The sequence below is a fragment of the Emys orbicularis genome, chromosome 6 (assembly GCF_028017835.1).
Source record: "Emys orbicularis isolate rEmyOrb1 chromosome 6, rEmyOrb1.hap1, whole genome shotgun sequence".
Lineage (NCBI taxonomy): Eukaryota > Metazoa > Chordata > Testudines > Emydidae > Emys > Emys orbicularis.
Window position 1 is genome coordinate 61,755,978 of NC_088688.1, and position 12,985 is coordinate 61,768,962.

The 12,985-nt window shown below is 37.3% G+C and overlaps 1 protein-coding gene across 1 annotated transcript in view; it reads right to left on the reverse strand.

Annotated features, from left to right (window-relative positions):
- Positions 1 to 2,134: 2,134 nt before the first annotated feature.
- Positions 2,135 to 12,985, reverse strand: part of LIX1 (limb and CNS expressed 1) — a 43,809-nt gene continuing 32,958 nt past the window's right edge. The window contains exons 4-6 of the mRNA XM_065406988.1: positions 9,245 to 9,340; positions 4,398 to 4,475; positions 2,135 to 2,419 (exon numbers count right to left, since the gene is read on the reverse strand). Of these exons, the coding sequence (XP_065263060.1) occupies positions 2,135 to 2,419; positions 4,398 to 4,475; positions 9,245 to 9,340 (459 nt within the window). The remainder of the gene's footprint in view (positions 2,420 to 4,397; positions 4,476 to 9,244; positions 9,341 to 12,985) is intronic.

Consider the following 12,985-nt stretch of genomic DNA (forward strand, 5'->3'; position numbering starts at 1 on the left):
GAGCATGTACTGTTTACTGATGCTGTATAAAATTCATTGTACTCTATGAATCATTGTTTTGAAAACACATCCTGAATGAAGGCTATTTTTTCCAAAGTGGTCCAAGCAAACTATTAGACGTTAGTGCTTCATTAATTACAATTGAATTTGTGCTGAGAGAGAGCGAACACCACACAGTCTCTCTCATGCTGAGCCAGATAAATTAAAAATTCATCATTTTCTATTATGTATCTTGTATTTGTTTTAATGACATAATTGGCAAGATTCTACTGCCTGAGAATTTGAATTGCATTAGTATAGGTTTCTCAACTTAATATAGCAAAGTGTTGCTGTAAGATGGATTTCTGCTTTCGCAACAGATGCTTTCATGAGAGGGTTCTCTCAGTGGGGAAAAAAGTGAGAACTAAAAGCACTTAAAAGTACCTTGGTGCTACCCAGCACAGACTTCACTCCCAGCTGCTGCTACTTTTGAAGAAGCTGTTTTGTTTTCTATTCTCCTATAGAAGCTCCTAGTACAATGAGCAAAATAATTAAGAGAAGATTGTAGTGTTTCTTTCCTTGCCAGAAGAAACTGCTCCTTACTAAATAACTTCTACCAGAAATCTTGGAAACCTGACAAATATTTGCTAATTTTTTTCATTTATTGTGTATATTATGGTAGTTCCTAGAGGCCAGCTGAGAACAGACCCCAACTGTTAGATCCTGTACAAACAGACTAAGATACAGTCACTGCACAAAAAAAGCTTGAAGACAATTGATATCTTATCCTCAGAGAAAATAATCTTGACAAGCTATGTTTTACTTCACCATGCTTCCATCACCACTAGTAAGGTGAATGGTTTTCCAGAAGCAGTTCTATCATCCTTGTTGCACAATTCCTGGTTTCCTCTTTCGCTTCACAGGTGGCTACCTTCCTGGACCCTAACTTTACTTTGGATGGTAAAAGAATGAGGCAGTTTTGTTTCAAAGTATTCATTTCTCTACATTGAAATACATGACATTTAATGGCCATATTTTCATAACACGGAGTACTAGATTGGACCTGCACTTCGTACACAAGAAAAACACTAATTTAAGTCAGTTCAATTAATTGAAAAAACTCCCAGTCAGCTGATTTTGCTCGAGAAAGGACTACAGAATCAGGCTCTTGGTGGTTAAATATTTAGTTGTAGATTTTAAAAACCTTATTACAAAATAAGCTACTGATATTTATAATAATACTCTAACACCTGACAATCAATTATTCACACTACATTTTACATAGTATAAGTAAGTCAATCCACTCTAATATTTGTTGGCTTTTCTTTGCTTGCATTTTTGCAATCTAGCTAGTTCCGGTACCAGAGCATTGACGCTGTGGCAGCATGGGCTTCAGCACAGGCTGTACAAGCCCATCCAGAACCCTACTCAGGTAGCATGAGCTGAAGCCTGTGTTGCCATGGTGTCACTGCTCTGGTACCCAAACTATCATTAGACACATAAGGTCAAAAGTCTTGTATTGGTTTGCAGTTGTAAATGCAGTGAGGCTTTTGCAGGAAAGCTGTATATAAATTGTTTTTTTTTACAGTTTGTGCTACTGGAAGAATCTTTCTACAGTAACTTTGAGAAAATAAACTACATGGACTTCAGCAATACTATTTGCTTGCATTGTCAATAGGAAACCAGAATGGTATAGAAGAGTTTGTGGGTGTAATGAGCCCCTATGCATAAACTATAGTCTTTCACATCACCTAGTACTAGTAATCTCTAGCTTTTTTGATTAGGTCTGTATGAACCCTGTGACCAAATATTTTCCTCATCTCTGTACTAAGTTCTCTTGGTGAGAAAGACTTTGTACTGATCAACACTGTCCATCACTAATATGCACTAAAGTTTTCTGCAGCAATTTCCCATTCAAGTTAGCTGTAATATACCATTCATATATCACTTAATAGACTAAAGGATAGTGTTTTTGGGTTGAGCTGAAGCTGAAAAATATTTTCTTTCAAAAATGTGATTTCTTCAGCTCCTTTAGTAAATACACAAAACAGCAAATAAAAATGACTAATGGCTACTTCCATGTGTATCCTAACTACCAAGGGTTAGTATGTTAGAGTTCAGTGTTATAATCCTACTTCAGGGCAGCAGGGTTGTGCTAGTGATAGCCACTTAGGGTCAGGCCCATTTGATCATCATTTGAGGATGAGGTAACTTGGTCGCTGTAGATCTGGCTTAGTGCTAAACTCAGTATTTCCTTCTTTTCTTTGTAAAACCGCAATTCTTGTCCAGCTTTCCTGGCTTCCTCCAGCTCTCGCAGTGCCACTTGTAACTCTTGAGAAATAATTCCTGGAGATTCTTGCTCCTTCATAATCCAGTCCAGGGCCATATGACTTCTCATCCTTTCATCTAAGGAATACTGGGAATAATAGGAAATTACTTCCTATTACCCAAGAAATTCACAACAGAAAAATTATTAACAAAGAGATTCTCCTTTTAGTCAAACAGGCTCTAGCAGAACTTCTTAGCTTCTGTTCTGGAATTTTAGCCAATATGATATTCCAGAGTATATCAGCAAATTTGTATCTGTCAAACAACTAGCTAAAGAAGCTAATGTGATCATAAATCTAATGATGAAAAATTTAACATCCTAATCTTAATTGTAAATTTAGGACATTTAATATAATGCTGAATTTTTTAAAACAATCCTTATTTTTTAAAAATAAATGAGATAATTTATAATCATATAATTTACAAATAATAAAACACGCCATTTAGATTTTGAAGGAATTCTTGTGCAAGCAATATAGCATTTTACATTATATTGCATCATTCACTATGAAGACTCTCAAAGCTCTTTACAAATATAGGTCTCAATCCTGCAAAGATTTATGTGTATGCTCAACTTTATGGGCTCTTACTTCTTAACCTGAGTGGGGAGGGGCGGGGGGAGGGAGAGAGAGAGAGAGAGAGAGAGAGAGAGAGAGAGAGTGTGTGTGTGTGTGTGTGTGTGTGTGTGAAAAGCTAAACACAAATAAATATTGGTAGGATTGGTGCCTATGTGTGTAATGACCTACAAACAGATAAGGCTCTGTACTTGTGAATGCTCTTTTCAGATCAGGGTCTGAAACAGATATACAGACTCTGCACTGAGATCGCATCAACCACCACTGAAATCCAGCCCCATGTGGGATGACACAGAGCAACTGTTTAACAGTGCATAACGTTGAGTGAGCACTATATTTTTAGAAGAGGAAATTAGAACACCTCAGGGCTTGTCTCCCCCTGGGGAGACTTACCGGGGGATCAACGCGCAGCGATTGATCCACCGGGGGCCGATTTAGCGGGTCTAGTGAAGACCGGCTAAATTGACCACCGATTGCTCTCCTGTCGACTCCACTGGAACAAGAAGCATAAGGTAACTCAACAGGAGAACTCTCCTGTCGACCCAGCGCTGTGCAGACACCGGAATAAGTCGACCTAAGGTGAATAATATAGCTGGAGTTGGGTCACTTAGGTTGACTTAGCCCCGTAGTGTAGACCTACCCTCAGTCACCTGTGATTCCAGAAGGAATGTTGTAAGTAGAAAGTATATTTGTGTACCAACACTTTTAAGGTTCTTCATAGCACAGTTAATATTTGTAAGTACACTTTGAAAAGTAACTTTTTTAACAGATGCCTGAAAGTGAGTTTTTCCCCCTTTGGACAACATACTCTATAGGGCGTATGAATTATCTTTAAGATGTAAGCATTTAACCTGATACACTTCCAAGTATTTTCACAAAAACGGAAGTTGAGAATAAGAAGTTTAGATTATAATTTATTTCAGTAAATTTTCTACTTATTTATTTTCCATCTTTATCAATTGGTAACTAGACAACAAATGGCAACAGATAAATGCGAGGGACATAAATCTGTTCAAGAACTTTACTTTTCAGTGGTCAGTTTTGTTTAGAGTCAGTTTCACTTTCTTGGTGCTGCAGGGTTTGGATTTCAGGCACTGCAGGAAAAGGTGTTTTGTTGAAAAAGAACACTTAATAAAAAAAATTAAAAGCCGTGAAAATATTTTTATTTATAGATGTTACAGTACGTACTTGGGGACTAAATGTAAATGGAGCATCCATATAAATTATACTTTTGGACTTAAAATGGGAAGGGTAAGCTCAAGCTTTAAATAATTGAAGAAGAAGAAGAAGAATTAAAACAAAGGAGGCTAATAGTTATGCCTAGGTTTGTTTTCTTTTACCTTAGTTATATCAAAATAGACTGTTTGGTCATCACAAGAGATGATTTAGAACAGCAATTTCTTCCAACTGTCACCTATGCACAAATTTGTTTTTGCTTCTCTGAATCCCTCGATCTCGGTTCCTGGTTATATATATAAACCAATCACAAAGTGGGAGCTTATTGTAATATCTTACCTGACGGGAGCACTTTGTTTCACGTAGGGCTTTAAGGCTTCCATTCCAATGCAGCAGCTGAAAGACTATCATCAGCTCCTGCGGAATGAAAGCACATTGATTACTGATGGAAATCTTCAAAAGCTGCACCTTTGCTCTTTTAAGACGAGTAAAACAGTGTAGATTTGATGTCATAAAGAAACAAAATTGACCCTAATCACATTAAAGGGTGTAATACATTAATGAAAGGCATATGGACATGCAGCTGGAAGCTAGACATTCCATGGCCCTTTTCAAAGAGAATAGGCGATAACCCCTGCGTGCTGAACAATATTCTCACTCTCAATAGTATAGGTTTTAGGCTTTATCCTGCAACGTGTTGAGCATCGCGTTAGGTGTTGTAGCCAGCAACCCTTGCCTTTAATCACAGGTTTGAGGGCACTCAGTGCCCCACAAGAAGCACCGAGTATCTTGAAGGATCAGCCCCTTAAAATCAACAGCATGTGTGAACTATTGTTGAAAGCACAGTAGAATATCTTTATTTTTGTACATAGTGACTGCATGGCAACAAGTTTAATTATTTACTTTGCACTGAGATACTTCTAGTATGGAAGGCACCACATAAAAACAAATTTTGTTCAGCATGTGAAATTAACCTAGCCCCTTGCCTTGCACCAAACTGAAGCAGTATTGTATCAGCACTAGAAGACATATATCAGTAATCTGAAAGCTCTTTGAATTCAACGGGGTTACCTTCACATATAAATAGCTACATTATATATATATATATATATATATATATATATATATATATATATATATATATATATATATGTACACATTTTCTGGTGTAGGCAACAGTGGATCATCATGTCCAAATTAATACTGGTCTCTAATAAACTTCTGTTGAGGGACACCAGTTTTTAAACAGATGCCTTCCCCAATCAAATTATCACTGATTATCAGGGTAAAATGAAATGGAAACTTTGTAAATTACCAATTTTTTATAGTGAAACAAGAACAGATATTGCACCAGTAAAAATAAATGGATATAAAATTGGAGCTTGCCTTACATGCTTTAATAGGGCAAAACTACGCTGTGTACATTTGCACTCAACTTGAGTCACTGTCTGACTATTTTTCTCATTAGTACTCCAAATGTAATAAATACTATCTTAGCTTCCCACAGTCCATGCAAAGCGCAGAGAATTTTACTTCTAAATACTGTTTCTGTTACAAAGCTGCTAAAGTAGATTCATTAATTTTAAAAACTTTGTTTTGTAAACTTTTCCCTAAACATAAGGTCAGCTATTTCTTTTAAAATTGTGCATTAGAGTGCACATTTTATTGCTAATTTTATTACCTCAGTTTTACAGATGGAGAAAGTTAGCAGGCATGTTAAATGATCTGCTAAAGGCCTCAGAGAGAGTTAGCTCCAGGGTGCATGCAAGGGACTTCTGTAAAATCTATCTGTACTGGTGCCTGGAATATATTTAGCGAACACTCAGACGTGTTTATCGTGAGAGAAGACACAGCACTTTTTATTGGCTTTGAGTGCACATCACTAGTGCCCTGCCCATAGTAAACATTAGATTTAGATTGATGGATGAGATAAAGATGATGATGAGATCACTGAAAATCCTGCCTTAACTGGGAGTCCAGCTTTACCTCGATGTCACAGGAAATGATGTACTGGAAATTACTATGTACCAGAAATGTTATGACCTAAACCTTTGCCCTTCAAGAATCTGTCCTAATCCTATCCAACTCCTCACCCCTCATGGGAAGGCCCACCTTACCTAATGAGGAAAACCAACAGGATTTGATGGATAGGGCAGGACCCCTAAACCAGAGCCTAATGAATATCCCTACCCTAAAAAAAGAAAAAAAAAAAAGAAAAGAAAATTAAGAAACACAGCTAAATGCAAGGAAACGGGCAAAATATAAAAGGAAGAGAGAGTGAGGTTTAAAAATTTGTGACGAGACCTGTTAAAAGGGAAATAAAGGATCTTTTAAAAAAATGTTAAAATTTAAATGTTAACCAAAAACACCCCAATATTTTTTCTCACGTGAATAATTTGAAAGGGGCCTAACCAAGCCTCTATTACTAGACCCCAAACCCTCCTTCGCTAGAGAGGATGTAGTATGCGGCCTCAAACCCGTAAACCAGAGCCTGGTAAGTAGCACCAACGCCTTGGAAATGAGAGAGAATTGCAACTAAAAGTATGAGAAAAGCTAAAATGCAAAAAGAGAGGTTTTAAAAGCCTTGCAAAGAGATGGTTTTAAGGAAAAAGGGACATTTGTAAACACAAGTGTTAGCTAAAGCACTGCACGTTTTCCCACATGGATAACTGAAGAGAAATTTGTAAAAGATGTAGGTATTGATAATGATACTTTACAATAATCTGTTATAAGTGATATTCTTATTACACATTTGTTGTTAAAAAGCAAATATTAAGATTTTTATTTAAAGAATTGTTGATAACCTTCTATAAGTACTAAAAGAGAGGGAGCAAATACAAATGGGAATTCAGAAGAACTGAGCCTTTATAGGTTCTAAATCGCTATAGATATTCACATTGTCATTACAAAAGGTCTGTCAATAACTTTGAAAAGTCAGTTCATCCCACCTGAACCCTCTTTTCTCAATTGTTAATCTTAATACATGCAATAAAATTCCATGTCTGTTGATTTTTTTAAAATTTGAATTGGTATCTTCCCTTCGCTCATCCATCAACCCAAATCTGAAGTTTACTATCAGCAGAATACAGCTCAGCCAATCTTCTTGGGCTGCTCAAAATAATCTAGTTCAAAAATCACATCTTGCAATAATAGTGAGATTGTGGCCACCTCATTTGCATAGCCATTTCCCCATCCACTAATTTGATTCTGATCTTTACATTGCATATGTATTTGCTTGCCCCAGTTAGACAAATCTGAATGTTCACAAGAGGAGTGTTTGAGCTAGTCTTGATTCACAAACATTGTCAAAACAAAACAAAACAAAAACAACCCAATCCTAAATTACAGTCAGTTTGTGATTCACATGCACACCTTAGTTTATTTTTCATCAGAAGCAAATACCTCATTAAATGAGAATTTGAAAAATAGGTGGGTCATATTTAAAAACCTCATCCCATAAGGACGTTTCCTTCATAGAGTTCTCTATAGTGAGACCTACATAAAGGAAATGTTTTTGGGATGAGGTTTTTAAATACATCTTGGCTATTTAGAATGATATAAACAAACACATCTGCCTGGAGACTGTATTAGTTCTACAATATATTAAATGCTCGCAGGTATGAATCAGGGGCAACATCTCTCTGACTGGTCTATAACCTTGAAAAGACTAGCTGACAAAGTACAAGACATAATCACCATTCCTCCCAATTACCAGGCATTAAAACAGGAATATTCTTCCCTATATACACTACTTTACATAGCATTTAGCTATTCATGGTAAAAATCAAATTTAATGTGCAGTGCTGGACTTCAGACTTCCCTGTAAGTGCTAAAGCAGTAGAACACTTGCATTGTCTTTAGGATATATCTAATCGGTATAAGAAAGCATATATGCAAACAGAGAATATTACTGTTAATTGAAATACTGATTATTGCAGAGGCCTATCAGATTTTTGATTAGTTTCCATGGCATATTCTCCAATAATGCAGATTAAGACAACTGCCACTTTTAATTAGGGACTCGAACAAAGTCAGGTTTTTTAAATTCAGCTGGATAATTGCTGTTAGCATTTCTCAAGAAGTACTGAATATGAATATAGCACTATGGAGGATATGAACAGGGAAATCAGAAGATTCACACACCAAAGGTCTGGATGGAAGGAGGTTGGCAGCAGAGGAGTAGGGGAAGAAGAGAGGTGGGCCAATTCTATAATAGCCATGATCACATGATGTTGCCATTTTATGATAATTGGTATTTGTTTTATGGCTTTTAGTCACTCAAATTTGTAGTGTGATGTTAATTTAACTTTCCTCATTGTTGCCGTGCAGTCCTGAGCCCTCATCTGAAATGCATCTACTTCTATTTGACACACAAAGACTTACAAATGAGTCGAGTTTTTAAGGTGCCACACGTACTCCCGAGTTTTTAAAAAGCATTTTTCCAACATATATTCAAATAGAAATCAAATATTAAGTTTAATGCTGGAAAAACCTGTTAAATGGTGAAGTCCTGCTAGTTAGTGCACGATTATTGCCTGTTCCATATGTAGTGGTATTTTGTGAGGCCTATTTTAACATGTGTCAAGTCATGTGAGTCTACCACGAAGTACTAATGTCAAGAGGAAGAAGTGGGCCCTTTATGTTTAAGAACTAATACAGATAGGCTTTCAGTATTTATCAATCCAACCGGATGATCTTTAACAGGGTGTGATGTACCTTGGTGACAACTGGATATCACAGAACTTGGATTCATGAGCAGCAAGCCGCATTCCAGCCTAAAAAACCCTTTGAGGTGGTCTTTACAGCTGTTTCCTTCTTGAAGAGATTTATACTTTACTACATCCACTTACTTACTTCATTCTACAGCAACCATAATTCTTTCTGATCAAAGCTCTTTTTTTCAGGTTCAGCTGCTTTATGCTTCTTTACAGAAGACATAACACCTTCCTTTTTTAGGTATCATGAGCTGGATGAAGTAAAGACATCTTCCATGAAGAAAAACAAATAACCAAGCCTGAAAAGATGCTGCTCCAAAACAGAGAAAGCAGAGAACAAGGCAATTGGCCAGGTGGACAGAGGGTCTGACAGTTCCCTCTTGACATCAGCCAGCCTACCCAACACATTGTCTTCAGACTTAACTATTCAAAAGTGAATAAATCAGGAAGCACAATTTTATATCCTTGTACCTGAAATTCTAACATAGTTTTCCCCATGTTTGACTCCAACATATAATGATAAGCCCCGATGCTTGTGCTTGGGTCATCAGCATCACTTAAAGTACCCTTGGAAAGGAAACAAGACAGAGAGATTAGTATTGGGATGTTTGGTTATATATATATTCTAAGTTTTAATAATTTATGAAAAAAAATCCAGTGTTGAAAACTTGAACCATCCGTCATGCCCCTCCTTTCCTCCCCCAATAAACTATTTTGAAGTGCAGATCAGTGAATCAGAGCTACATTGACATGATCCTTTGTGATGCCAACCCTTTCCAGCACCGTCTGGGAATCTGAAAGTGCTGTAACAGCTAGTAAATTTTAGTTTATTTCTAGTTAAATATTGATCTTCCTAACAGGAAACCTTGTGCATCCTTAGGAGATTTGCCAGTCTTCCTGGAGTGATGCTGAATGAGGACTCCAACTATCATATCATCATTGGGAGTGGTGATACAGGGGGAAAAAAAGACTAACTAGAGATAGTTGAACCTCTAAAGGCTTGTGTTCGTATAAGCATCCAGAAGCTTAGGTGCTTGCTTGATGTGCTGACCTGTACCCACCACCCACAGACCCCACGCCCTTTTGTAGTTCCAATCATATTTCTCGTGACATGTCTGGGAGTCATTCCCACACAAAATAGGCCTGATCTTGGGTATAAGCCCTGTGACCTGTTAGCTCCTCCAATACTAGGTTTCCTTTTTTCCCCACCTACCCAGGCAGCCCACTGCCCTCATTCATCCACACTTGGCTAATTGGCTCACTCACTTCCTTCTGTAAGGCCTTCACACTGACTTGGTGTTTTATGTTAGCGCAAGTGCATTTGAGTCATCTCAGTCTTTGCACACTAGAATTAAAGGCTAGTGTGCAGTTCCCCTTCCCTTCAGAAGATTTCATTCTTCAGATCTGTGGAAGATCAAGTCAACTCACTGTTTCCACAAAGAAGCAGGAGGAAAGCGCAGACTAATCTTCCAAACCTATAAGATCAGAGGAGGGCAGAAGCATTTGGTCTGCTCCAAATTAAAATAGAGCACACTGGAGGGGTTGAGTAGCAGGATGCTGAGTCTCACACCCCCCTCCCACCAAAAAACCTGCCACTCATGCAAGTAAGGGTGTGGTGGAAGAAAGGGCTAATTTGGGACTTCCAGTATCTCCCCTAAAAGAGATGAAGGTCATATATTTGACCATTTCAGAACTTTTTCAATAAAGGTTTTTTCTATTTTGGGTGGAGTATGGGGGAAGGGAATGGATCTTAAATGTGTCCATACCTATTTACCCTCCCTTCCTTTCCTTCTCCTCCTGCACACTCTGGTACATAGGGTGTCTGCCATTTTCTGCCATTATGTTAATCTTGTGTTGGTCTGTTCACAGGCTTCTAGTGTCGAACTGATGGATTTTTCTTCTTTATTGTTCTGCTTAATGTTTCTCTAGGTTACTCTCTCTCTCTTTCCAGGTGGTGTTCATGTTATCTCTTGATGTGGAAGTTGTGTTGGTGTCATCTTTAAAGCATGTCCATCACTATCGTCTTACCAGGTTTGATGCTTCAGGTTGATTTGCTCGCCTTAGAATTTCTGATCTTGCAATCTTTCCAATGAACTCTGAAGATCTTTGGAATCTTCAGGCATTTACTTTGGAATTAGTTGATTTTATCAATTTCTATTGTAGATTTCCATGACTCAGTTCCATGAAAGAGGACAGAGATAATGCTGGTGTTAAAAATTCATATTTTTGTGTCATTGCCAATCATGCTACTTTTCCAAATATTTTCAAGTTTATGAAAGGTTTTTTTTTGCTGGTTTTTATATTTGTTGCTTAGCATCTAGCATGGTATCACCACCATTGCACATCTCACCCCCTAGCTAGGCAAAATCACTTATTTCTTCTAATATTTCTCCATCTACTCTGACAGTTGCTTTTGGAACATTAATAGCCATGTATTTGGTCTTCTCCTTATTGATGAAACAAACCAACTTGTTTGGCTATGTCTGCAAAAAGCTGGGTCTTCCATTAAATATGTTGGACTAAGCAGTACAATGTCATCTGCAAAAACAAGGTAATCAAATTGCACTTTGTCATTTATCCATAAAATTTCTTGGTTGCTTTCTATGGTTACTTTCCTCATGACATAGTCAATGACCAGTGCAAACACCCTTGCCTTACTCCAGTTGTCACTGCAAACCATTGACTGATGTAATCACTATCTCTAACTACGCATTATATTGGCCTTGATTATTCTAATTATTTTTGCTGGTATTCTGTAGTATGCCATAATTTTCCAAAGACAGTCTCTGCATACACTGTCAAAAACCTTCTGGAATTCTACAAAATTTATCACAAAAGGTGCTTGCCATGCCATACTTTGTTGTATAATATGTCTGAGAACAACAATATGGTCTTCACAGGATCTCAATGGTCTAAAATCTGCTTGTTCCTCTGTAAATTGAAGGTCCATTTGTTTCTTGATATGTTTCAGGGTGATGTTGCACATGATTTTACCAGGCTTTGAGAGTGTTGTGATTCCTCTCCACTTATTGCAGTTAGTAAGTTCACCCTTCTCCAGCAATTTTACTATGAGGCCTCTCTTCCACTGGGTTTTTTTTCTTCACTTCATATTCTATCCAAGAACCAAAAGAAAGTCTGGAGGGCTGTTTCATCACTTGTTTTAAGCATCTCTCAAATAATGTTATCCTTTCTAGCTGTTTTCCCATTTTTATATTTTTCTTGCCACTTGCCTGTCTCTTCACATGTCTTAACATTCATCAGTTTTTGCTTTACACTTCTCTTTTCCTCTGCTGCCCAAATAAATCACCATTGTTCCCTTTTAGATTTGTTGTTATTAAGGCTGTGTTTGCACTTTCTAGATAGCACTCTGATGTTTTCACACAGAGCATCAATGTCTTGGTTTTCTTCAGTTGACTCCATTAGAACACTGAACATGACCTTCAGTTCAGATTGAAAAGCACTTTTTTTTTTTAAATGTCTGGTTCTTTTAATTGTGCACTGCTAATGCATGGTCTTCTTTTAACCTTCTTCAGACTCTTTAACTTGATCTTCAGTTTAGCAGTATAAAGGTTATGATTATGGTTACTGCCCACTTCCGCTCCCTTGTATGCACATCTCCAGTGAGCTGTGAAGCTTTCTTGAAATGCAGAAGTGATCTATCTGTTTTTTTGTAGTAGCATTTGGGGAGTTCCATGTCACTTTATGGAATTTTTTAGGAGGGAATATTGTTTCAACTATCACTAGGTTATTCATGCAGGAAATTTCTACTAATTGTTCACTATTTTGATTCATGTCCCACCCCTGCCACACTTGCCCATAACTTTATCAAACCAATCATTGTTACTTCCACCCTTTGTGTTAAAATCACCCGTTGTCACTATATCATATTTTGGGACCTCGGTTAACACATCCTGTAACAAATTTTAAAAAGTATCTTTTTCATTGATTGGTACATAGTTTTGTATGACTGTTAGTTTAAAGAATGTAGTCTGAAATCAAGCTTTAATAATTATTTCATTGACTGATTCCTACTCAGTCAGTGCCTGCTTAGCTTCATTCAACGTTAGAATTCCTACTCCAGCTTTATGTCTACCATCTACATTCCCGGAGTAGATGATAGTCTTATTTATTTTTCTTAAAGTGCACTTTGTTCAGACCTGTCCAACTACACTCATTGATTCCAAGGACATCAAGATGCTATCTATCAATTTA